The sequence below is a fragment of the Vigna umbellata genome, chromosome 4, assembly GCF_029865625.1.
Source record: "Vigna umbellata cultivar VRB3 chromosome 4, Vumbellata_1.0, whole genome shotgun sequence".
In the NCBI taxonomy this organism is placed as follows: Eukaryota; Viridiplantae; Streptophyta; class Magnoliopsida; order Fabales; family Fabaceae; genus Vigna; species Vigna umbellata.
Window position 1 is genome coordinate 30713899 of NC_142168.1, and position 26003 is coordinate 30739901.

The window sequence follows — 26003 nt, forward strand, 5'->3', positions numbered from 1 at the left end:
AATCATTTGTAGTCATACGTTTTAGCCCAAATAGTATCAATGAATTTTCATCTTTCACAGTGGAGACCAACAGGAAAAGGTATTGCAGCTTTAACAATGCATTACACTTCCTGCTAAAGTACGTTTGGAACTCTACCCTACAATCAATCATAAGAGTAGAAGACAATCAGAAAAGGAAATTCCATAACAAACTTCAGAAGAATGTGAATAACATACAAAAGATGTGTCGGTGAGAGAAATCACATCTAAAAGAATAAACTCAAGATTTAGAAGATCTGAGTTGTTCGAAAAGAGATATCAAAAAATTGTTTTAATTTTGGGTCTTAGACATACATATTTGGCAATATCTTTTTTTCTTTGTTTAGAAATAATTTTGCTTCCAAAAGATTATATAAAGAGGTATGAATTCTATTAATACAAAAGTTACTATTAACAGATAGCTAACTGAACTGAGAGCCCAAAAAATATTAACAACCATGGCCAGCTAACTGTAATAAAGCTACAAATAACTTTAATAAATATTTTCTAAATTTATATTGAAAATGTAGTATTTATTTAATATACTTTTCTAATAAGTAAAGGATAAAAAGAAGTAAAGTACACATAACACATGTATAATAAATCTAATGTACACTACACATACATAGGTATTGCTAAACTCTACACTTGGAAGATTAAGACATGCTACTGATAAAGAAATTAAAAGAAATGTTACTAATGCACTTTCATCGTCATTTTTAATTGATTTTCATGATATTTTAATTAGATTACAAGAATAAGAGCAAGTGAATTTGCTATGAAATTTATATTTGGTTTTTGAGAAAAATGTATTTATATTATACTTTCGGTCCCATTTTGTTTTAAACTGTGATTCTAATACGATGAAATCAAGTTTTCAGTAACAAGCAGACATTTCACCAAGTTAGTAATTTGTGGGGATGTTTTGCGATGTTTATTTTGGATGTTAACTAGAGACATTTTTTAAACATTTGTGGTGCAAGCTTAACACAGCAAAATCTCAGAGACAACCCAATCAAGCATTTATTTAGAAACAACCAGATCCAAGAATCATTCTGCACAACAACCTATGAACTTGCATTCACCATCTCTGCAAACCCACTCCAGCGCAAGTCTTCAAAACTAAAAGAAATTAGTACTCACCCGAACATACCCCATTCTTAATATTAAGACAAAGATTGACAAGTATAAGAAATTAAAGCACATTTTTTCTTAATTTTTTTAAAAGGGCTAATTTTTGTAACGGAAGTTAAGTTATGCTTACCTTCAATCAAATTCTGAACAAAATGGTTTTAAACTTACTCTGATGTAAGCAATCAACCCAATTTAAAAAGGAGCATTGTTTTGAGCTCATGAGGGTTTCTTAATGAAGGTTAGGACCAGACAACATGGAATTGCACAGTACAAAAAGGAAGAGTAAGTGGTCATTTATGAACTTCTTGTTTACCTGGCAGCATTCAAATTTCATACCCTTATGAATAATAAGCAAAAAGCACTGTTCAGTTATGAGGCCATTAACAAATATAACACTTGCAAGAATAAACTGTGGACTCCTCACTATGGAAGCCAAAAGTTTTATAATATATGATGATTGGTTGTGCTGCATATAAAAACTATACATCAATTTAAGGGTAAAAAACATGAGGATAGTGCCACTTAGGGTCGAACCACAACTTCTTGCTTACAAACTGGACAGAAGTTTTTATGCACAAGCCACTGTTTTATACACTGAAAGTGATAGCTGTGATCACACTTCAATTTCCCCAACTCATCACCTGCTTCATACTCCTCCTGATCACACAAACAAAACACATTAACATAATGTTCAATTATTTAAAAATTAAAAATACCAGTTTTTTTTAGAACAGAAGCATATAGTTTTATACATTTTATGGTGTTCTTATTTAATCAGAGTTGAAATTTAATTTTGATCATTCACATAAACTAAAGTAAAAAACCAATTGTAATTAGAAAACAACACAACACATTATATGATATTTATATTTTAGCTACTTTACAAATTTTACTCATTTTAATCCTACACAGTTAATAAAATTATGCAGTTTTCATACTATATATTAAGAGAGTAAAACCATCTTTTACTAAGTATGAAAGCTAAAACTAAGATGTCTATATGAACTAAAACAAAACTAGGTATTTGTAAGAGTAACATATTTAACTCGACTTCCTGCAATGCTTATAAAGCAAATGATAATAATGTAACTTTACAAGCTCACCTGACAGACACTGCACTTTTTGTCTTCTTGATGCTTTGATGCATCATTTGAACTTGGAAGTTTAACTTTTCTTATGTTGTGTCCCATCTCATCTTCTTTGAGTCCAGTGCTGACATGACCTATTCTCTCACCCAGCTCAAGCAATTGCTGTTGCACAGACAGAATTTGTTTACAATAAACAGTGAAAATGTATGCACAGAGAGACAAAATCCTTTACAAAATGAAAACAATAGAAACCTTAGTAACTAGAGAAAGGAACTCTGACCTCGTATGACATGTTATCAACATCAAGTCTCCAGTCTCTAAATTGGTCGTGCGAGTTAAAGCGACCCCCCATTATTATTCTTCTTCCTCGGATTATCATTATCTTCAAAGTTCCAATAACAATCAAGATATACAATATATCACTTCCTGAATACAATAATAACTAAACCAAGCATTCATATCTTATATTTGTGACGCTATGTTTCTATACACAAGTTTGTTCTTGTTAATAAATCAAACCCTTCAATAACAAGCCTTAGTAATTTGTTTACACATGTAACCCCAACACAGGAAAAAAAAAACAGCATAACAAAACATAATTCAAAATTGTGAGAAAGCAGGTAGCACTAAAATTAAAATGACATACTTTAAAATTTAAACATGAAAAAGTGCTGTTTGTAATTTCATTCCAATTTTTAAAAAACAAGAAGATCCCCTTTTTAACTCTTCTTACTACATATGGAATTTTGTTTCGATTTCAATAGAAATAAACAAATTATAAGAGCTGTCACCTCAAAGGTGAAAACTGATGTGATAAAAACCTAATAATAGGTACCTAGTCAAGACATCAGAAAAGGTTAAATCTTCAATATACCAAAATAGGAAGTTTTCATCCAAGAGGGAGTGCATTTACCCTTGTTTGTCGACTATGAAGAACCCTTTTTACCTCATTTGCAATATCAAACGCTTGTTCTCTCTGGTGCCTTTTCACTGCACCCACCTTTCTGTTTTCCAACTATGATGCCTTAGGTACATAAAAAACAATGGGCTTGGGCTCTTTTTCTTCCCTTGTATTTAAAGATTAGTGCCTTTTTTAAAAAAAATTCATTTCAATTTAAATTTTATATAAAAGCAAAATAATATTTTTCCATTTTTAAAATATTTTATAAAAAAAGAAAAGAAATTAGGCACAAAATGTATAAAAGTCTAGAAAAAATAGAGTCAAAATCTCAAAGCAATGCAATATTTTCCACTGGCTGTACAAATACCATCATTCTATCTACAAATTTGCAGAAACTTAATCATTATATAATGGTGTCACATGCTATTAAATATTTTTCTTATTTAACCTGGATAACGAAGATATATTAACCTAAATTATAATGATTTCATTATTGATTAAGTTTATTATTGCTTTTACTTTTTTATCTTCTTATTTGCCTTGGCCCTCATAAAAATTTCCTAACTTCATTCATGAGACTTGGCAAATACTCTCTTATTATCCAATTTTTAATATAGACATATTTCTAAATTTAAATATACCTATTAAATACTCTCTCTTTTTCTTTTATCTATTTTCTTATCATATCATATTGTTTAACAGCATATACTGCAAGAACATGTAACTCACTTTGATCACATTCCTACATTTGAAACAAGAATGTTGCAATACCACAATACATGGAAGACTCAGAAGTTATGATCATCAAATTCAATGACAGATCATATACCAATTAAGCAATAGTTCTTATATAGAAAATCCAAAATTTGCTCCAAGTGTCTATGTATAAAACATGCTCTGTAATCCATTAAAGTTCACAACATGAATACATAAACATCAAATAATTTATGCACTGATAGTATAAAGAGCTTTTCCACTATCATGCTGTAAGAAAATCCCATTTGTTAAGTTTATGGTCTTGCATAAGCGAATTACTCAGAAGACATCTCTACCACCGTTTCTGAGAGATTGACAGTGAAAAGGTTTACACTTTCCATACAAAAAGGTTAAACATTTAAACTTATAATGAAAGGGTATAAGAACAAAAACCAACCTCAGGAAGACCATCAGGAGAAGGATGTGGAACGTGGCGATAGAATCTAGCAGTTCCAAAAGGGTCTAACCCAGTACGTGCTGTGAAGATATCAGATTCATCATCCAGAAAAGAGAAATTTTCTGGCTTTACAATGCGCCTTCCAAAGTAAGATGAACGCTGCCATGATATTTATGAAGCAGAGTTAGACCATGTCAGAGCAAGTAGAGACCAAAACAATGACGAAACTTAACTAACCCAGATGGATCAAAAGTCTCAACTTCATTGTGTGTTGTACAATAGGATAAAACAAACAACTAAGAATGTTAGTGATGATAATGAGTGTTCTCTTTCACTTTATGTCTTCAAGGGGTCCACGAGAAAGCAATCAAGAACTCCACCATGTGTTTGTGACTTGACTAGGAAATGGGATGCGTACACGCATTGAAGATGCTGGTAGCTATTTATACATAGTTCTGCATCTCGTAAGCCATCTTTTTAATCTTTGTCCTAATTACTAAGCTAGAGAGTAGATGATGTCTTATATGCTTTTCCTTGCATGCTTCTAAGACTATTAAGATCAAGTGGGAAACTGTCATGTCATTGTAAGAATTTGTGTGCATGCTTCTAATTCATATCTATCTATGCACCGACAAACTACTATGCTAAATTTATTAATTATTTTTAAAAATCATAAGTAATTATTTTACTGAGTTGATATGTAAACTACAATAACCCTTCATGTCTTGTATACTAAAACTAATGCCTTCTAATAGTACAAATATTTATTCAAACTAAAAAAGGAACAGTCAGTACAAATATAACATCTTTAAATTTTTAAAAGAATACCTAATAAAATATATGAAACACTTAATAATTATTAGCTTTTAATATAAAAAACAATTTTAGAATTTTTGACAGTTAATTTAGTCAAATCATTGATGTCGTATTTCTTGTATAGTATATATTTTTCAATTATTTTATATCTCAGTTTGTTTTAGTTAGAAAAGAAACACCCTTTTCATGAACATTACATCATAATCAATCAATCAACTAAACAAGGCAAACCAAAATGATTGATGATCTTAACACGCCCTAAGGATCAATTTTCTCCAAGTTAGTAACATGACAAACACATCCAACCACAAAAACTAGTTCATCATACCATAAGAGGCGTTGTCATGCTCAGAATTTTTCACATATAGAACAAATTAAAAATCAACTTACACAGTGAGTTTATTAACTTTTACGCTACTTGTAGTCATAAATTTCACATCAGTTGAAAGTGCAAAATTTCATTGGTAACACAAAAATTAAAGGTCTAAATGATTGAAGAGGAAAGAAAGACCATTGTGAAAAATTGAGAACAGTATTGTACCTCCCTCTCCACCACATCAAGTTTTCCTCTTGCAGAAACATCCTTCCTAGCCACAACACAGTCCACAGATGCAGCAGCAGCAGCAGCATCTGTTGAGAACCCAATACCGGGACCACACCAAACATCCTGAAAATCCACACATGTTCCACCAGAAACATCATCAACAACCCCATCACATGTCTTGTTACTGTTACTGTTACCGTTCCTCTTGTGCTTTTTCTTCCTGTTCCTCTTTCCTTCCCAATCCGCCGAGGACCGGATCACCGTGGGCACAGAAACCTTCTGTGATGCTCTGACAGTGCAACCGAGTCCTCTGAAGCTTGCAGTAGAGAATTTTTTGCTGTTTTTGGTGCTGTTTTGGTCTCTGACATGTGTGGCTTCATTAGAGGTGGAGAATGAAGATAAGAGAGAGGAGATGGTGAATTTGGTGTGAGATGATTGAATTGTAGAAGGGATTTGAGGGTTTGGATCAGTTTCTGAAATGGGGCATCCGAATTGGTTTCTTGGTCTTCTCCATTTCATGTGTTCAGTCACAACAGGCATGGTTTAGAGAGAAAGGGAGAGAAATAAATGGTGTTAAGAGACTTTGAAAAAGGACTGAAACATAATCTTGAAACTGGTCTTGGAAGCAAAGGAACTGTCTAGTTATGTGGAACTCAGAGAATGTGGATTTATATTTTCCATGGTGAGAGGACATTAAATAATAGAAGAATGGTAAATTTTTATCAAACAGAAACATTTGAGAGGACAGTTAAACTGCAACTTGACAAAGTAAACCTTCAATTTCATCTATAAAGTATTATTATCTTGTACACTGTCCTTAAAATAAAAATAACATATTTTCAGTATTAAAAATCATGTTAAGTAGCTCTTGAACTGTTACATATGTTAATACAATCAAGAGGGTTACTCGGTAAAGATACTTAAGAGGGTGAGATTTCCAACTAATTATTCATGCATCTTATTAACAGAGACAGCATATAACAGAAGGATAGGATGTGGATTGATTAGTTTTGAGATAATGTTTTTCTTTTTGATTTATATAATTGTGCGAGTTACTTTCCTTAATGTTGTTGTTTGTTAGGTGGGACCAGGTTTGTCTTGTTGTTGGAATTGTGGGCATATGCTCTTATTGAAAAGGGGTGTGTGAGGCCATGGAATCTGACTACTTTTGCTTCTTTTTGTGCATTTTAAGCCAAACTGATACAACACATCAGAGCTAAAGTTGGAAAACCCTTCTTCTCTGATTGTTCTTGGAGTGTAGTGTTTTGGCTTGTGGCTTCAATTAGAATGGAAAAGATGTAAAGGGGGCACAAGAGACCAATGGATCATATCTTATGCCATAAAAACATTAAATAATTAGATGACACTGCAGAAAGTTAGATTTCAGAAAAAGGGTCCCATTCTGAAATCACAGGGTTAAAATCATGAATGTTTTTTGGATGTAGTGTGTCACACCCTTCGTTTTACTTGCACAGAATCATAAATGGTTTGTTATCATGTGTTGTGGGGTGCCTTAGATTTTGACCCAAGAAAAAATGTCTTGTCTTTCATGTAAAGCAACCTTGCTAGCTGTAACTTCCATGCATTCATTTTCGTGAAATTATGAATTATTTTTGCATACATATATTCTACCAAAAGTGATATGTGGATGATGGAGAGAAGAAGGCAACAAAGAAAAAGAGAATAAGTGAAATTTACTACAAAAATATTCTCCTAACTATTTCAACTCATTTCACTGTTTGTCATTCCCAATGTGAATGGGTCATGTTATATGCACTTATATTATTAATTATATAAACTTGTCTTCACTTACACTCTATGAGAATAGATATATTCTATGTATAAAGTGAATTCAAATATTCTATGTATAAATTTTTAAATTATGTCTTTTAAAATTTTAAAAAATGTCTGGAGGAAATCAAGTTAGCATTGTAATGCAACGATATAGATAAAATACAAAATAATGTGTTTAATTAAACACAAAAATTGTTAAGAAGTAAAATATATTTAAATACTCTTAATAAAATATTATATTTTTCGCTGTCTATAATATTTTTCAAGATTTTAAAAATGGAGAAGGACAAAAACCATTATTTTAGGTATGCATGACCTCTGAGGTTACATATGACTTTAAAAGTGATAGGTATATATATTGTATAAAAGTGCTTATGCTTGGAAAATGACCCTTGACCCGTTACGAAAGGTTTGTGTGTTAATTCTCTACACATTAAGGTTATTACCATTACCAAATATATGTCTATATATCTTTTCAAATCATGTGAAGTGTATGAAATGTAGTGTGGCTATAAACAACATTCAATTGTGCAAAACTATAGAATAATGGAAGAAATTTAGGTCAATTTAAAAAGTTCTAATTAAATTTAAAAAATAAGTAATTTAAAATTTTATTGTATTTAGGTCAATTGTCTTAGAAAATATCACTTTAAAAGGAAGAAATTGTGTTTCCAAACACAAATTTGAATTAAATAATTATAACTTATGTTTCAAAATATAATTTCTTATATTGATGTATTTTTTTTTTGTTAGAGTGATATCAAAACGTAACTTTTATTTTATTTTTTAAATGTGGAAAAAACGTATAAACATAATTCTTTTTTATTTTATGGAAATTTTGTTTTCGTGTACATTTTTTTTTTTTGCTTACAATATTATTTTTAATGTGAAACTCTTCCACGAACATATATTAGTAGAAATTTGTTGGTTGAATTGGATTATAAAAACAATATGTAAAATTGAATAATAAACTTGAAAATCACGAGTAAAAATCACATAAACTCTTGACGAAAGAGAATTAAAACTTGTTATAATTATGGAAACTTTCAATGATAAGCCTCCAAATTCTGTGATAATAACACATAGCACCATCATCTTTGTGGTTTATTTAGGATATAATATTCACATATTTAAAATAAATAAACATGTATAAGGAAGAAAATATTTTTCAAAACATGATTTTCTAATTATTTTATAAACATTTCTTCATTTTTAAATTGTGTTACCTACCTATACACCTATTTTTTTTTTAAAATACCTATTTTTATTAATTCAATACCATTTGAGTAAAAGAAAAAAGAAAAAAAAAAGAAACTAGAGTGAAAAACTTAATGTTGCTATGTGAAGATCTTTTTAATTAAAGGCTTGCATATTATCATTAATAATTTGGTGAGATGGTTCGTTGGATAAGAAATCGAACTAACTTCTAAAATAATAACATTTATTTTCCTCTTTCAAAATATGAAACTAATATTCTTCAACAAAATATCATTCTTTTGAATAATTAACATAACATTTTTGATAAATTTTATTGTCGTTTTTGAATTTATAGTAATAAAGAAAGGAAAACCGAAACTAAGTTTTACACAAATTATATTAATGTTCTTATTAAATCAAAGAAACCCGACAAATTCTACAAATATTTTTTGGCCTTCAAGTTGAAATGTTCCTAGATCTATTGTTCAAAAATAATAGGGAGTATATATAAATCGAGATGATCTCGGATCGGATGATTGATATGCTTTCAAGTGTACATAATACACTTAGAGTTATGATGATTTTTTTGTGTGCGTATAATGATATTGGACAAATTTTTAGGTATATAACATATGTGTTATATATATCCTTTAGTCATCATCAGCTCTTTTGAAAAATGACAATTTAGAATGTGAAAAAATATAATAATATTAAAAAGTTCAAATAATTGAATGACAAATACAAAAGTAAATCAAGAATTAAGATGCTTATTCAACAAATACATGTGTTCTTTGTAGAGAGTTAGAGAAGTGAAGGGCATGAGTTTATACAAAGTATAAAAATGGTGATTTTCGTGTAAAGATATTCAAAAAGAAATAAAATGACATGTTATATTAAAATATATACAATGTAGTAAACATGTCAAATGGATTTCTCATAAAAAAAACCTCATAAAGGAAATATTAAAACATTTACCTATTATATTATTTTTTATCATAATAAACTCTTTGAATATTTTCTATTCACTCATGAAATCTCAATCTCAATCGAATCAAAGAAGTGTCAAATAATTTTAAAAATATAATTTTCATCTTAATTATTTGATACTTCATTGATTGAGTAAGATAGATCTTCAAACATAACAAAAAAAGTAAAATTCTTAAACCCAGAAGATAAATCTATAGAAGAAGTTACAATTCCTAATTCTCATTTTGGGTGTCTTTTTATATTTTGTTGAAACACAAACTAACATACCACAAACTAACAATTCCTAACTCTCATATCTGAAAGATTAAAAAATTCACCTATTATATTAATTTTTATCACTATAAACTCTTTGAATATTTTATATCCACTCATGAAATCTCAATCTCAATCAAATCAAGGAAGTACCAAATAACTTTAGAAATATAATTTTCATCTTAATTATTTGATACTTCATTGACTGATTAAGATAGATCTTCAGACATAATAAAAAAAGTAAAATTGTTAAACCTATCAGAGAAATCTATAAAAGAGGCTACAATTCCTAACTCTCACTTTGAGTGTCTTGTTATGTTTTGTTGAATCATAAACTAACATATATATACAGATTGAAAGTGAAGATCAATCTAATTATTATAAACGTGTCCCACGTAAGCCTGTTCTATATAAACCTATCCCACATAAACCTGTTCTATATAAACCTATCCCACATAAACCTGTACTGTATGAACATTTTTCAAGTAATTTTTTACATAGATTAAAAAGTAGTTTAGTTTGTCATGTAATTTGTATAAAATTTCTTTTAAATCTTTATTGTTTTATACAATTTTTTTGTATTGAATATATTTAGTTATTGACGAATTTCTAAGTAAATTTTATATTTAGTATCATTATTTATAAATTATTTATATTTATTCACACATGTACACATTATAAATTAATTTTAAATTATTTAACACTATTTTACATAGTGTAAATCCTTGTTTTGGAGAACAAACTAAAATATGCAATGAAAAAAAAATTCTATAACATTATTAAAAAAATTTAACTTTTTTTACGAACGAATTAACTTGAATTTATGAGACAAATCAAGAAAAATGACATGTAAATCCTGTTCAAGTTAACTCTTTGGGACTCCATTCCAACAAATAAGTATTACAAACTTATTTAATTACTAATTCCTCAATTTTTATGTAATAATAGTTATATAATATATTTAATACATATACAATTGAAAAAACAGGTTATTTTAAAAATGTAAAATATACATATAAAAAGGATTTTTTTTTTGTTAATTTTACATTTTAAAAAAGAGAGAGAGTATTATTTAATATTTATATAAATAATACAATAAATAAATGCATAAATTAAATACTTTTATATTAAAATTAAACTTTTCATTCTTAAAAATATTTATAATAAGAAAGTATTTAATGTACTTATTTAAATTTTTTTAAAAATTAAATTTATGCATTTATTAGTATCATGTATATATTTATAATGTGAAGACTAGTGAAAATATTTATAGAAACGTTTATGTATTCGTTTTCTTATAAAGTTTACATTAATAAATTCAGTGCATAATATGTATTATATTTAATAAATATAATAAAGTACACTATATAATGTTTATATAATTATTAATAAAAAATAAATATATTCATTAAATATTTATATTAAATATGTAATTATAATATGTGAAAGTATTTAATTATGTATTTATAACTTTTACAGGTTAATATATGCATTTATTAGAAGTTTGTGTGTATTTATTCTTTGATGACTATATTTATTAAAATTATGTATTTATCCGGGTTTTAAGAATGATAAATTTAATTTACATATAAAAGCATTTATGTATTTATTTAATGTTATATAAATATTAAAAGCCTAAGTGATGATATATATAGAATCATTGTGATATTTAATTTGGAAAAAAAAATATTCACATTATATTTAAGAAAGATGAAAATGTAAGTGATAAGATTTATGATTAATCGTTAGGTTAATTAATAAAATTAAATGATTAAATTGGATTCTTATAACTTAAAATTGTAAAAAAGTTATCACAAAAAGAAATATATTTTTCTGACAAGATTTATACATATATTTATCATATTACAAGTGTATATATAGGATGAAATGGATTATATCTTCTTAATTTCATATTAATTTTTAATAATTAATATTTAATATTTACTAATAATTATCCCCCACTTTCAATTCTCATTATAAATCATTATTTTTTTCGGGTTGTTGGAAAAATTTTAAGTTCCATTTTGATTCTTCAATTAGTTTTTATTTATATTGAACTAGCTATGTTTTATGTCTATATTAATCAATTAAAAAAAACTTGAAACAACCAATTAAGTTAGTTTCAGTTTTTAATTTAATTAGTTAACTTAATAAAATCAATATTAATTGATTTTTGAATTATATTTTTTATTCATATAACCATGAATTTGAACCAAATTAACAAATGGTATGATTTTTTTTATTATTATCATTCCTCAACCAAAAACTTCATTTACTTTCTTGTACCTACTTTAGTTTTTTTATAGACAACACTTGTGTTTGATGACATAAAGCATTCTTTTATCAAATATCTTTTACTTAGTGTTTCGGTAGATATTTTTGGGACCGAGAGACTAACCTGCTGACGTGTCTGGGCCGCTCGCTCGCTTCCAAACTCCTGCTATTGGCCGATCGGTGTTGGCACAAACCGATCGGTCTCCTTCTTGACGAGGGAGGATGTCCGACGCCCAAGTTAGGCGTGTGATTTGAAGAGCCTCGGCTCTTGGTTGAATATTTAGTGAATGATTATCACTATTGAGTATTTGAGAGTAACGTAGAGTAAATAATGCGTAAGTGGAACGTACCTGGCTTTTGGCCCTGGCTTTGTATTTATAATTTATCTCATGGATCCTGAGCTGATATAAGCCCAATAAAATATAAACAGAATAAGATATAAACAGATTACCTGAATATCCGGTTGGTTGTTTGTAACCACTCGGTTAATATTTTATACTATACATTATGCCCCCCAAGTCCGAGTTAAGCGGTTGGCTTTAGCCGTGGTTAACTATAAGACTGATGAGTTTGAGGGAGGTTGTGTTGGCGGAATTGAAAGCGTTTTACCGCTCGACTTTCAACATTAACCGAGCGGGATTTACCGCTCGTCCTTCAATAGGAACCGAGAGGAATTTACCTCTCGGTCTTCTACGTTAACCGAGAGGGCTTTACCTCTCGACCCTCGACATTAACCGAGCGGGATTTACCGCTCGTCCTTCAACATGAACCGAGAGGGATTTACCTCTCGGCCTTCGACTTTAACCGAGCGGGATTTACCGCTCGTCCTTCAACATGAACCGAGAGGAATTTACCTCTCGGTCTTCAACATTATCCGAGAGGGATTGGCCGCTCGTCTTTCAACATTAACCGAGCGGGATTTACAGCTCGTCGATCGACGCTCGACGATCGACACTAACCGAGCTGGATTTACAGCTCGTCTTTCAACAGGAACCGAGAGGAGTTTACCTCTCGGTCTTCGACATTAACCGAGAGGGCTTTACCTCTCGACCTTCTATTTTAACCGAGAGGGATTTACCTCTCGACCTTCGACTTTAATCGAGAGGGTTTTACCTCTCGACCTTCGACTTTAACCGAGAGGGGTTTACCTCTTGACCTTCGACATTAACCGAGAGGGATTTACCTCTCGACCTTCCACATTTACCGAGAGGGGTTTACCTCTCGACCTTCGACATTAACCGAGAGGGATTTACCTCTCGACCTTCGAATTTAACCGAGAGGGGTTTACCTCTCGACCTTCGACTTTAACCGAGAGGGGTTTACCTCTCGACCTTCAACATTAACCGAGAGGGGTTTACCTCTCGACCTTCGACATTAACCGAGAGGGATTTACCTCTCGACCTTCGACATTAACCGAGAGGGATTTACCTCTCGACCTTCAACATTAACCGAGAGGGATTTACCTCTCGACCTTCCACATTTACCGAGAGGGGTTTACCTCTCGACCTTCGACATTAACCGAGAGGGATTTACCTCTCGACCTTCCACATTAACCGAGAGGGATTTACCTCTCGACCTTCAACATCAACCGAGAGGGATTTACCTCTCGACCTTCGACTTTAACCGAGAGGGGTTTACCTCTCGACCTTCGACTTTAACCGAGAGGGGTTTACCTCTCGACCTTCGACTTTAACCGAGAGGGATTTACCTCTGCTTTGAGCTAGGAGTGTTGCCTAGTGAACGGGATTTACCGTTCGTCGTTGAGAGGGCTTTACCTCTCTCCCGAGGGGAATTTACCGCTCGGTCTTCGACCTAGGAGTGCTTCCTAGAGAACGGGCTTTACCGTTCGCTCGGTCTTTGACCTAGGAGTGCTTCCTAGGGAACGGGCTTTACCGTTCGGCTTTGAGAGGGCTTTACCTCTGTTTTGAGCTAGGATTGTTTCCTAGTGAACGGGATTTACCGTTCGTCTTTGAGAGGACTTTACCTCTCTCTCGAGGGGGATTTACCGCTCGGTCTTCGACCTAGGGGGGGGAGGGGGGGGGGAGGTTAGTGCTTCCTAGGGAACGGGCTTTACCGTTCGGCTTTGAGAGGGTTTTACCTCTGTTTTGAGCTAGGATTGTTTCCTAGTGAACGGGATTTACCGTTCGTCTTTGAGAGGGTTTTACCTCTGCTTTGAGCTAGGAGTGCTTCCTAGTGAACGGGCTTTACCGTTCGGCTTTGAGAGGGCTTTACCTCTCTCCCGAGAGGGATTTACCGCTCGGTCTTCGACCTAGGAGTGCTTCCTAGGGAACGGGCTTTACCGTTCGGCTTTGAGAGGGTTTTACCTCTGTTTTGAGCTAGGATTGTTTCCTAGTGAACGGGATTTACCGTTCGTCCTTCAACATGAACCGAGAGGGATTTACCTCTCGGCCTTCAACTTTAACTGAGCGGGATTTACCGCTCGTCCTTCAACATGAACCGAGAGGGATTTACCTCTCGGCCTTCGACTTTAACCGAGCGGGATTTACTGCTCGTCCTTCAACATGAACCGAGAGGGATTTACCTCTCGGCCTTCGACTTTAACCGAGCGGGATTTACCGCTCGTCCTTCAACATGAACCGAGAGGGATTTACCTCTCGACCTTTGACATTAACCGAGCGGGATTTACCGCTCGTCCTTCAACATGAACTGAGAGGGATTTACCGCTCGGTCTTCGACCTAGGAATGCTTCCTAGGGAACGGGCTTTACCGTTCGGCTTCGAGAGGGTTTTACCTCTGCTTTGAGCTAGGAGTGTTTCCTAGTGAACGTGATTTACCGTTCGTCTTTGAGAGGGCTTTACCTCTCTCCCGAGAGGGATTTACCGCTCGGTCTTTGACCTAGGAGTGCTTCCTAGGGAACGGGCTTTACCGTTCGGCTTTGAGAGGGCTTTACCTCTCTGTTTTGAGCTAGGAGTGCTTCCTAGTGAACGGGCTTTACCGTTCGGCTTCGAGAGGGCTTTACCTCTCTCTCCGAGAGGGATTTACCGCTCGGTCTTTGACCTAGGAGTGCTTCCTAGGGAACGGGCTTTACCGTTCGGCTTTGAGAGGGCTTTACCTCTCTCCCGAGAGGGATTTACCGCTCGGTCTTGGACTTGATCGTTAATTATGAACTTTCCTGACGAAATTGGCAATCAGTGTTTGCAATAGGAGACTTCCCCTTCGTTAATTGAATTCCATGATACTTTAAGAATGAAGTCCGTTTATGACTAGATCCTAGTCTGCACTTGCATAGTTGATGGCGTGGATTTTGATATATATTTCTTCAAGATGTGTATTGCTAAATTCTCATGATGATATATATTATGGTATATAACCGTATAATAAATGATTCGTTACCAGATATTATGAATTGCACCGAATAAATAACATAGATAATAAACAAGGTATCAAAACCGTTTCGAGATTTTATAATATTGTTGTTGATAGTTATCTCTAACACAATAATTTATTTGACTATTTGAATCACCAGAAAATGTTTCGGTTATAATAATTAGATAACTATATTTATAGTTATGTACTATATTATATATCATATATCATATAATATATTATGGATTATACTATATATTTAACATAAAAATAGTTGTTATAGTATCTATTATCAATTAGATATTTTATGAAATATTCATATTTCAAAAAATACTTATCTTGTTGACGACGTCTCACGTAGAGATGATGATTCATCTACTGTAGTTTTTACTTTGTCGAAAGTTTCTCGTGTTGATCCGAAATAGTGATGTCGAGACCGAACGCTCGTCTTGGTTTCTTGTGGTTTCTAATCATCTTTTTGGTGCTTTGTTGTTCCTCCATGCTCCTCGTGGTCATCATTGGGTTTGACGCTCGGCCCCACGGTGGGCGCCAAAATGTTTCGGTAGATATTTTTGGGACCGAGAGACTAACCTGCTGACGTGTCTGGGCCGCTCGCTCGCTTCCAAACTCCTGCTATTGGCCGATCGGTGTTGGCACAAACCGATCGGTCTCCTTCTTGACGAGGGAGGATGTCCGACGCCCAAGTTAGGCGTGTGATTTGAAGAGCCTCGGCTCTTGGTTGAATATTTAGTGAATGATTATCACTATTGAGTATTTGAGAGTAACGTAGAGTAAATAATGCGTAAGTGGAACGTACCTGGCTTTTGGCCCTGGCTTTGTATTTATAATTTATCTCATGGATCCTGAGCTGATATAAACCCAATAAAATATAAACAGAATAAGATATAAACAGATTACCTGAATATCCGGTTGGTTGTTTGTAACCACTCGGTTAATATTTTATACTATACACTTAGTAATAAATAATTCATGATATGCAAAATTAATCTTTGTATCTGGGGTCCATCATACTATCCTATTGTCACTTCTGCTATTAATCTTGACCAAAACTTTCTTATAGTTGTTTCCTTCACATACCTACATATTCTCAAGAACTTTCTTCATGAATTCAATGCTTCGATCAAATTCAATATCTTCATGTTAAATATAATTAGCTCCATTAGAAATTACAAGTGAACGCACAACATTAATGTTAAATAACATTTTATACGTTTAAATTCTATGTTTAAAAGATGACTTCTTAATAAGAATTGGGATTATGAAGATGGTATCTTTTTGCTGTAAAAATTATGGTTAATATGTTTTTTTTGATTCTTAACTTTCATTAAAAATTGAAATTAGTCTTTGTTCAAAATTTTAGACTAATTTAGTTCCTCATCTTTAAAACTACATAAATTTAGTCATTTAACCAAATTTTGTTAAATTTATTTGAGGTTTTTAAATGTGTTTCTCAACTAATATTGAAGAAAAAAATGTATCAAATAATATAAACAACTCAAATACTATCATAGAATACGTTTGAAATGTCAAATAAATTTATAAACATTTGGTTAAAAAAATTAAATTCACACATTTCTAAAAACTAAATTAGGTCAAAATTTTGAAAAAAAATTAATTATAATTTTTACTAAAAATTAAGAAATTAAAAACATATTTAACTCTAAAAATTAATCAAGTGCTAATTTTGGATAGAAACCACTAGTTAATTTTAGTAATTTACTTAATACCAACATAATCTTATTTATTAAAGAAAGGATTCTTACATTATCATGACAAAAAGTTGAAACCAATAAATTTACAGGTAGGTTTAAATAGATTAGAATCATTCCTTTTTATAAATCTTACATTACGATTAGGTTGCTAGTTATTTTGGAAAAAATATAAGTGAATATAGTAAGAAAACTCTAAAATATTTTTATTAAACTCAATAGCAACAAAGATATGATAAGTTCCTTAGAAACAAGAGAGACAAGTGTGTCCAAAGTTAGACTCTACCTGCATGACCTATTATAAGTTTTTCTATTCTTTAATGTATGCTAATTGTAAGAGCCTGAAAATGTAAGGTTACTGGGTCCTACAGCCTGGTCCAAGAAGCTAAGGGCACTAGGACCTCAGAAGAGGCCTCATTTTTTCTAGCTCTGAGTTCATTTTCCAGTTCCCCTTTCTCTCTCTAAACTCATCTCCATTTTCTCCTTCTTGCTCTGCCTTCTCTTTACCCTTGCACTCATTTGAACCGTTGAAATTTCAAATAGGTGGTGTTCTTTCGCTCACGGAGTTGAGAGCTTCCCTTCTATCCGATTAGATTTCTATTTGGACGGGTAAGTCAGTTTCTCCACTTTTTCTTGAACTTAGGGCATGCAACTTTACTGGTTGCATGGTGCTCCTTTTGATTCTCTGTCTATTCTAGCTCTAAGAGTTGTTTCCATCATCATTTAGGTGGTTGTAGGACACTATTTGGGTTTTCTCTGTGAAGGCACGATTAGGGCACTCTAGTTGATTATACTACTCAACTTCAAGATAAGGGGAGCTAATTATTTTTGTATGAATTTATTTTATAAAAATATATGCATATGAATGTTGAACTGGTGTGTTCTTGTGAAACTGTTTTATGACTTTTATTGTATTGGGTGTTATAACTGAAAGTGTGTTGTGCATGTTGTGATGTGATGAATTTAATCTGTTTTGAAAGAGTTTGTTGGCTGAAATTGATCTTGTTGGAAGGTCTGGAGTAAGGGTTCTGTAATAACATGTATATGGGTATTAAATAGATGTACAAGTACTGTTTGAGGTTACTGTGAGAGGAAGTGAAAATATTAAAATTAGGCATTTCAGATTTAGAGCATAAGAGAACATGGTAGATAATTTAAATAAATTAATTGTTAATTATTGAGAGCCTTTCTTTGTTGGTAGGATAGAGGAACCTTAAAAACCTGAGTTGGCACATCCCTGATCATAGAGCAGCCCTGGCCTGGTCCAGTCAGTTGTGACTAGTCATATATGCTGGCGTCGAAGGTGAGTTTGATGCGTTCAGACATCTGGGTCCTCTCCGGTAACCAATTGGGGTAAAAAAAGATCTCTACTAGGATGAAAATAAAATAAAACAAGTTGATTGTAGATGCATAAAGTTATCATGTGTTAATTTCTAGTCAATTATAATTTTAGGAAATCAATCACTATGTGTTTGGAATTTAAAGTAAAGATCCATATATATATATATATATATATATATATATAATAAAGTAAGGATAGTTGTTTCTTATATTGAAATGTGAGTGTTAATCAATAATTATATTACTTGTTGGTATGTATAAATTGATGCATTTTATGAGCTGTTATGGGTTAGTTGGAGTTGTTTGGTTCTTGGTATTGATTAACTTAGATTCAATTGTGGAGATGTTATTTTTATAATTTGTGAGTGGTGAGTAATGTATATTGTTGAGATTGTGTATATGTTGATTCTGGCAGAAAGTATATGATTACAAAGTGATGAAAGTATGATCCAAGTTGTAAATCAAGTTCCATCTGTGTAGGATCTCTTGGTGAGATCCTTAGTGTAGAATGATTGCATGGTAGCTCAGTCTTAGGGGTTTTCTTGACGCTCCAATGGTATTTCATTCTCAAGTAGAGAGGATTGATCCATGTGGTGAGGAGTAGCAGGAGGTCCTAGTCTTGGAGGCTTCCAGTATGCTCCAGGGCGCGGAACGGATTAACCTCGTGAGTGTGGTAGGGTGGAACTCATTGGCAACAGCTTTGCAAAGCAGTAGAGGCCACCACGAATGCATAACCTGCCGTAGCTCGGCAATCATTCTGGTCCGGATGAGTCGGTCTATAAAACAATGAGTCTTGTGATGTCAATGTATCATGTTTTAGTGGCTTTTACATGTCATGTGTGATTGAATAACATGATTTTTATATCTAGCTCACCCTTGCTTGTTTGTATTGTTTGTGTATGTTTCTTCTTGCGATGATCATCCATTTAGATGGGAGCAGATGGCGAGGAGGTTCCATTGGAGACAGCTTTGGATGTTGAGGACAATGCTGCCGCCTAGTCTCCGGTGGTGTTATTAGTTATCCTGAAATTTTGGATACAATTTTTCTTTCCAACTTATATTTAGATCTCTTTGGAGTTTAAGTTTAAATTCTGAAACTATTTTGAGAATGACTGTAATCCTATTTACTCTCAACTGCTTTCCTATATTACGCATGATGACGTCCTTATTATATGTATGTTTTCTATATAATTGGGATGTCACAGTAATTTAATTCAAGTTTTTATGACTTTATGGAGAGAGTTATAAGCATTAGCTTAATATTAGAAAATTGAATTAAGTGTTGCTTATTCTTTTAAATTGACTTTTGATAAAATTTATATTTATTTACACACTATAATTTGTTTTTATCTTTAATCAATTTAAGATCTATAACATGTTTCAACACTGAAAAATAACCAAAATAAAAGCTATGGTTCAAGATAACACAACAAACCAAAACTTGGACTATCTCTTCTTAACATATCAATGTTAACAAATAAATTATATCAAATTATCTTTTATCGTATTGGTCTTAGAATAATCATTTAATACATAAAGAAGACTTCAATGTGTCTTTATATATGGAGGAGAGGGGTAGGGACGAGAGAAAAAAACCATTAAAAACAAAGAATCAATAAAGTATTTCTTAAAAAAAAAATTAAAAGCAATCCAAATTGTTGATAGTATGAAAGTACCGCAATATTTTTTAATTAAAAGATTATAATTATAAACTAGTTTTGGGTGTCAATATATCAATACTCATTATTAAACGGGTTAAAAGAATAAAATATTGCATGCAATTTATAAATCTAATATATTTTTATTTCACAATTGTTCATCTAACTTGTTTAAAAAAATCTCTCAACCGTGACACTTTATTTCAGTTGGCTACTTTACGCAGATGCTATTATAAGTATTTTTGTATATAATTAAAAATGTTATATAATGTGCCAATAAACATAAAACATTGTTTGACTAATAAGTTTTAATAAATATTTGTTTAGCCTGTTGGAATAAAAGAATTTTCAAAACGACTCTACATTAATATTTGATTATCATTCAGTTTTTTTTTTCTAACGAACTTGTCTTGACTTTAATTTTTTTGAAAGAAAATTATTTTATATTTCATCTTTAAATATTTATGGTTATATCAAATAGTCTCTATATAATATATATATATATATATATATATATATATATTATCATAATAGTTAATGATAATATAATGAGTCATCATAAATAATAATTACAATACTAAATTGGTAAGATTAATTATAATATATAAATATTACACTAATGAACGTAGGTTTTGGATTATTTCATAACGAAGAAACTTAATGAAACTTCTTGAATTGTGCTCTTTAGTATGCTATTGAGCCGGTAGAAACAAAACTACATATATAACATTGCTTTATGTTGAAACAATGAATTGAAATATTTTTTAGTGAAAATTACTGTAATTATGACGAATGTCAACTTTCTTTCTTATATATAAGTTTATGAATCTTTCATGTGAGTTCTACACTTTTAATTATTTAATTTCTTATCTTAGAATCTAATTCAACCAAATAATTTCTCCTAATCAAATCGAGCGACAATCTAACATTGAAAATAATACTGTGAGCAAAACTAAAAAAAATTGTGTAAGAAAATATAATTTTCATATAAAAAGTAATCATATTGGAAAGTGAAAAACAACTTTTAGAAAAAGTATAAAGATGACGATTTTCATGGAGAGATGTTAAAGAAGAAGAAGAAATAAAATGAAATGTCACATTAAAATATATAGCATGTATTAGTAAATATTTCTGGTGTAAAAGAACAATCAAAGCAGGAAGATTTAAAAAGTTCACCTATTATAATAAAATTTATCACAAGAAGCTCTTTGAATACTTTCTATTTACCTATGAAATCTCAATCTCAATCAAATCAAGGAAGTACCAAATAACTTTAGAAAAACAAAATTCTATCATAATTATTTGATACTTCATTGAATGATTAAGATAGATTTTCAGGCATAATTAACAAAAGATAGAAATCTTAAACCTAATAGACAAGATTGTGAAAGAGGTTGTAATTCCTATTTCTCACTTTTTGTTATGTTTTGCTGAACCACAAACAAATATATATATATATATATATATATATATATATATATATATATATATATATATATATATATATATAGGTTGAAGGTATAGATCAATCCACTTATAATTGTAACGGGTTTCAGATGAGCCTGTTCTACATAAACCTATCCCATATAAACATCTCTAAAATAAATATATATATATATATATATATATATATATATATATATATATATATATATATATATATATGATTTTTACATGCTTAATTTTTGTTTTCACAATATGCTTTATTTACTTGAAATAAATAGTAAACTATTTAAAAAAATCATTAACTATATATCATTATTTTACTTATTGTAAATCTTTACTTTTTAATTAGAAATTTGAATTGGAAAATTTGATATAACATTATTCAAAAAGAAAAATTCAAGTTTACCTGCATTTATATGAGACAAATGAAAGAAAATGACGTATAAATTTTATACGAGTCAACTCTTGGCATGTTCATCACTTCCAATAGCTAATTGTTATAAACTTATCTAACTAATAATTCCTGAATATTTAAGTAAAATAATTATTACATATTATTTTTAATACGTATATGATATTATCTGCCTTATTTTATAATATTTTTTAAGGTTTTTATTCTAAGAAATATTTTTAATATGAATTTTTAAGTGAGTTACTTGTTGAATATCTTTCAACTATTTATTTATTTTAATGTATACTCATATGTTATTACATTTTATCTTTGTCATCATCAATATTTTTTTCTATATTAATTAAATTAATATTATAATTGAAAAATATGTTATTTTAAAATGCAAAAAAAATACATATAAAAAGAAAAAAAGCTCGTTAAACAATTTAAATTAAAAAAAAAACAGAGAGAGTATTATTTAATGTTTATATAAATAATATATTGAATACTTTTTATATTAAGATTAAACTTATCATTCTAAAAAATATTTATAATAAGAAAGTATTTAATGTATTTATTTATGTTTTTTAAGTTTATGTATTTATTAGTATCATGTATGTATTTATAATATGAAGATATTTACTGAATATATTTATTGAAACGTGAACGTATCCGTTTTTTTTATAAAGTCTTAATTAATAAATTTAGTGCATAATATATTAATTATATTATATTTAATAAATATAATAAATGATACTGTTTAATGTTTATATAAATACAAATACAATAAATACATTCATTAATATTTGTATTAATATGTATTTATAATATGAAAGTATTTAATTATGTATTTATGTATATTTTTACATAATAATGTGTGCGTTATTTATTAGATGTTTGTGTGTTTTTATTCTTTGATGAACATAAATTATAATCATGTATTTATGTGGGTTTTAAGAATGATAAATTTAATTTATACAATTTAATTAAAATTGAGATTATGTTTTGGATTATCAACTACTTATAATAGTAAATGTGGAATGGTAATATGGATAATAAATTTTACTATTTGCAAAAGTATATTATATATATATATATATATATATATATATATATATATATATATATATTATTTATTTATTATAATTAAGTTTTATTTTAATTGAAATTCATTCAACCACTAAAAGGTGTAACATAAAACATCCTTGATTTTTAATTGGATTTATATTTTATTTTAATTGAATCATCATTCACCAAGAAAGTGAATAAGTGTTGTAATTGAAAAATAATTTATCTTTAATCGTATTTATTTTGGCAGGATTTAGAACTTTAATCCAAAACATTTAAAGTTGTTTGCTCCATCATCCAGTTACGATGTCTTCTCTCTTCTTCTTGTCCAAGCCGCGGGGAAAGGTGTCTACAAAAGATACTCCGACGCTCAAATTAGTTATTAGAGTTCAAAGTTAGTCCAAGTTACCTGTCCTCACAAATATTTATAAATTATAATAAATTTACCGTTAGGTCAGACTCATTAATCACCAATGAATGACAATATTAATTGACGATAAATGAAAATTATTTTCATTAACTCCCCGATAGTTATTACTATTGATTACCATAACGACTGTTTTTACCGATTAGTTCATTGACCTGAAAAATATCATCGGTCGACCGACTTTTCTGCACTTTTATCGTTCGGTCGGTTTTGAACCTATAATAACATTATAATAAAAGGAGAATAAAGCAGAATAAGGAGGTGCAGGGCGAAGAGCTCGAACAAATATGACTTAACATAATATTAAATATATTTTAAATGAAGTGTTTTGGGAAGAGGAAGTCATTCTAGCAATGAAAAAGAGTAAGAGTGTTAGTTTCCCGAAGAAAGGGAGTGCAGAAAAGAGCGGAGAGCAACATGGTGTAAATATTGGGTGTGTAAAAAGAGAAAAACAAGGCTCAAAAATATTATAAAGGGGACTTGAGAAACCCAATTTTTCAAGTGAATGAAAAGTTAAAAAAAAAACCAGAATCACTAATACACAATCACCTTTTAGTTAAAAAAAATAGAATTAATAAAACAACAAATTAAAAGATAACATGCTATAAACTTCTCAAATATTTCAAATAGTAGGAAAAAAAACGCCTACGGTCATTAAAATTAATAAATTGTTAAATGGTTCTTGAATTTTATTAATTTCAACGTAGAAGAAAGTTCCTTGGATTTGGTACCATTAACCATCAAGGTTGTGGATTTTGCTTGAATTGGCAACGTAGGAGGAACCTCTTTGGAACACTGACAAAAACATGAATGCGATCTTTCTCAGAAGCCTGTCCTCCCACGCGCGCCGTCTTCGTCTTTCTCCCACCGCTTCCCTATTCCCTCTTACCGCTCCCACTTCCTTCTCTTCTCGCTCCAATGCTTCTGACAAACCCCACTCCCTCGTTGAAGACATTAGCAACGAAGGTAACACCCATCTTCGCACTTTCATACTTCTCTTCCTCAATTTCTGCTCTCTCTTTCTTCTTAATTACTTGGGTGCCTTTGACGTGTTTGATGTAATGCTTCTTTGAACACTCACGCCAATCAATCTTATTCTTTATTATTAGATGTTAATTTATTTGTGTTGCGAATTTATAATACGAATTCATAAAAAAATCATCTATTAGATATGATTAAATAGCTTATGTTTTGTTTGAGACAAAAAAGAAAGCACGGATGACAGTAAATTTTCTTCTATTTGATTGGAGAGAAAGTAGAAGGAGAAAAAGAAAGTAAAATTGGAATTGACTTCTAGAAATAAAATTAAAAAATCTCCTTTCACTTTCTTTTTAGTTCAAATTCTTATTTTCTTCCATCTTCCTACTATCGAACTAAAAGGGTTATGGGAAAGTAATTTATATAAAAGTTAACCATTTTTATCATAATATGACATATTTTAATTATTTAGCAATGTAAATGTTTATATATAATTTTTCTTATTATTATGTGAAATTCATGGGAGTTTTTTTACTAAATTTCCGAGGACGATATAAGTTTATTTACACAAGGTTGTTAAAATAATTTGTTAGATAGCATGGTGGTAACATTTGGTGTTATGAAATAAGGTTTAATGGAAATGCCAACTGATTGAAAGAGCCAGTTTGTATTTTAATCTTTGGTTTCAGATTTTGATCTTTTGAGTCTTTGCTAAAAAGAATTTTATTTTTTGTATTTGGGTTGAAGAGTTGAAGAGGCGTGTCGCAAAACTTCAAGAGGGTGATGCTGAGGCTATTCCTTCTGTGTTTGAAGCTATACTGCAGAGGTCTTTAGTGGGGAAGCCTATAGAAGCTGACGAGGAGTTGATGAAGGAAATTCTAGGGAAACGGACATTGTCGGAAGATGAAGAGGAGGAGTTTGATTCTGATTGGGAGGAGGAAATAGATGACCCTGAAAATGAAGATGAAGAAGATATTGATCTTGGTTTTAAAGGAAGGAGAGAAATTGATGAAGGAAAGAATAAGAGATGATACAAGTCTGCAACTGCGGACCGGCAGTCAAGATTTCAAATCAACCTTAAATTGCTTGTTTGTGTTGTATAACAGACATCCGGAGATGCCTTTGGGCTGCTGCTGTTAAGCTATTTGGTGCTTGCTTTTAATTCTTTGAATGTAGTGGTTTTTACCTTGAGGTAATCTTTTGTCATGATTAGAAATTTTAGAATTTTGTATTCAATCTGAACTGAGAAATCAAATTAAATCATACATTAATACAGGAGAATACTTACTAGCTACTGTAAATGTTGTTCTCTAACCATATTTAGTGTTTCACTTCGGTAATATGCAATGCATGTAATGTAATGTAAATTAGTCAAGTAAAACTCTAATCCAAATTTGATTGGAAAACAAAACCTACTATGTTTATGGTCCTACAATATATGCTTCTTTACGCGTGTCCCTGTATTCCATACCCTTTTGT

At 30.7% G+C, this 26003-nt stretch overlaps 2 protein-coding genes across 2 annotated transcripts; one reads left to right on the forward strand and one right to left on the reverse strand.

Moving 5' to 3' along the window:
* Positions 1-1412: 1412 nt before the first annotated feature.
* LOC148199864 (uncharacterized) lies at positions 1413-6322 on the reverse strand. The gene is made up of 5 exons (XM_088113658.1): positions 5652-6322; positions 4295-4453; positions 2521-2622; positions 2256-2402; positions 1413-1809 (listed from the first exon to the last, which is right to left on the reverse strand). The coding sequence occupies exons 1-5, from the start codon at positions 6192-6194 to the stop codon at positions 1675-1677; spliced, it is 1086 nt and encodes a 361-aa protein (XP_087969784.1). The 5' UTR covers positions 6195-6322; the 3' UTR covers positions 1413-1674.
* A 17847-nt stretch (positions 6323-24169) lies between these two features.
* Positions 24170-25818, forward strand: LOC124821272 (uncharacterized). Its single transcript, XM_047293137.2, has 2 exons — positions 24170-24512; positions 25272-25818. The coding sequence occupies exons 1-2, from the start codon at positions 24353-24355 to the stop codon at positions 25553-25555; spliced, it is 444 nt and encodes a 147-aa protein (XP_047149093.1). The 5' UTR covers positions 24170-24352; the 3' UTR covers positions 25556-25818.
* The last annotated feature ends 185 nt before the right edge of the window (positions 25819-26003 follow it).

Bases quoted from the DNA above. Each gene is read 5' to 3' on its own strand.
- LOC148199864 (XM_088113658.1), bottom strand. From the start codon at position 6,194: ATGCCTGTTGTGACTGAACACATGAAATGGAGAAGACCAAGAAACCAA. The intron at 4,454-5,651 runs GTACAATACTGT...ATATCATGGCAG, and splicing joins TTGATGTGGTGGAGAGGGAG to CGTTCATCTTACTTTGGAAG. The intron at 2,403-2,520 runs GTCAGAGTTCCT...TCTGTGCAACAG, and splicing joins TTGATAACATGTCATACGAG to CAATTGCTTGAGCTGGGTGA.
- LOC124821272 (XM_047293137.2), top strand. From the start codon at position 24,353: ATGAATGCGATCTTTCTCAGAAGCCTGTCCTCCCACGCGCGCCGTCTT. The intron at 24,513-25,271 runs GTAACACCCATC...TTTGGGTTGAAG, and splicing joins TGAAGACATTAGCAACGAAG to AGTTGAAGAGGCGTGTCGCA.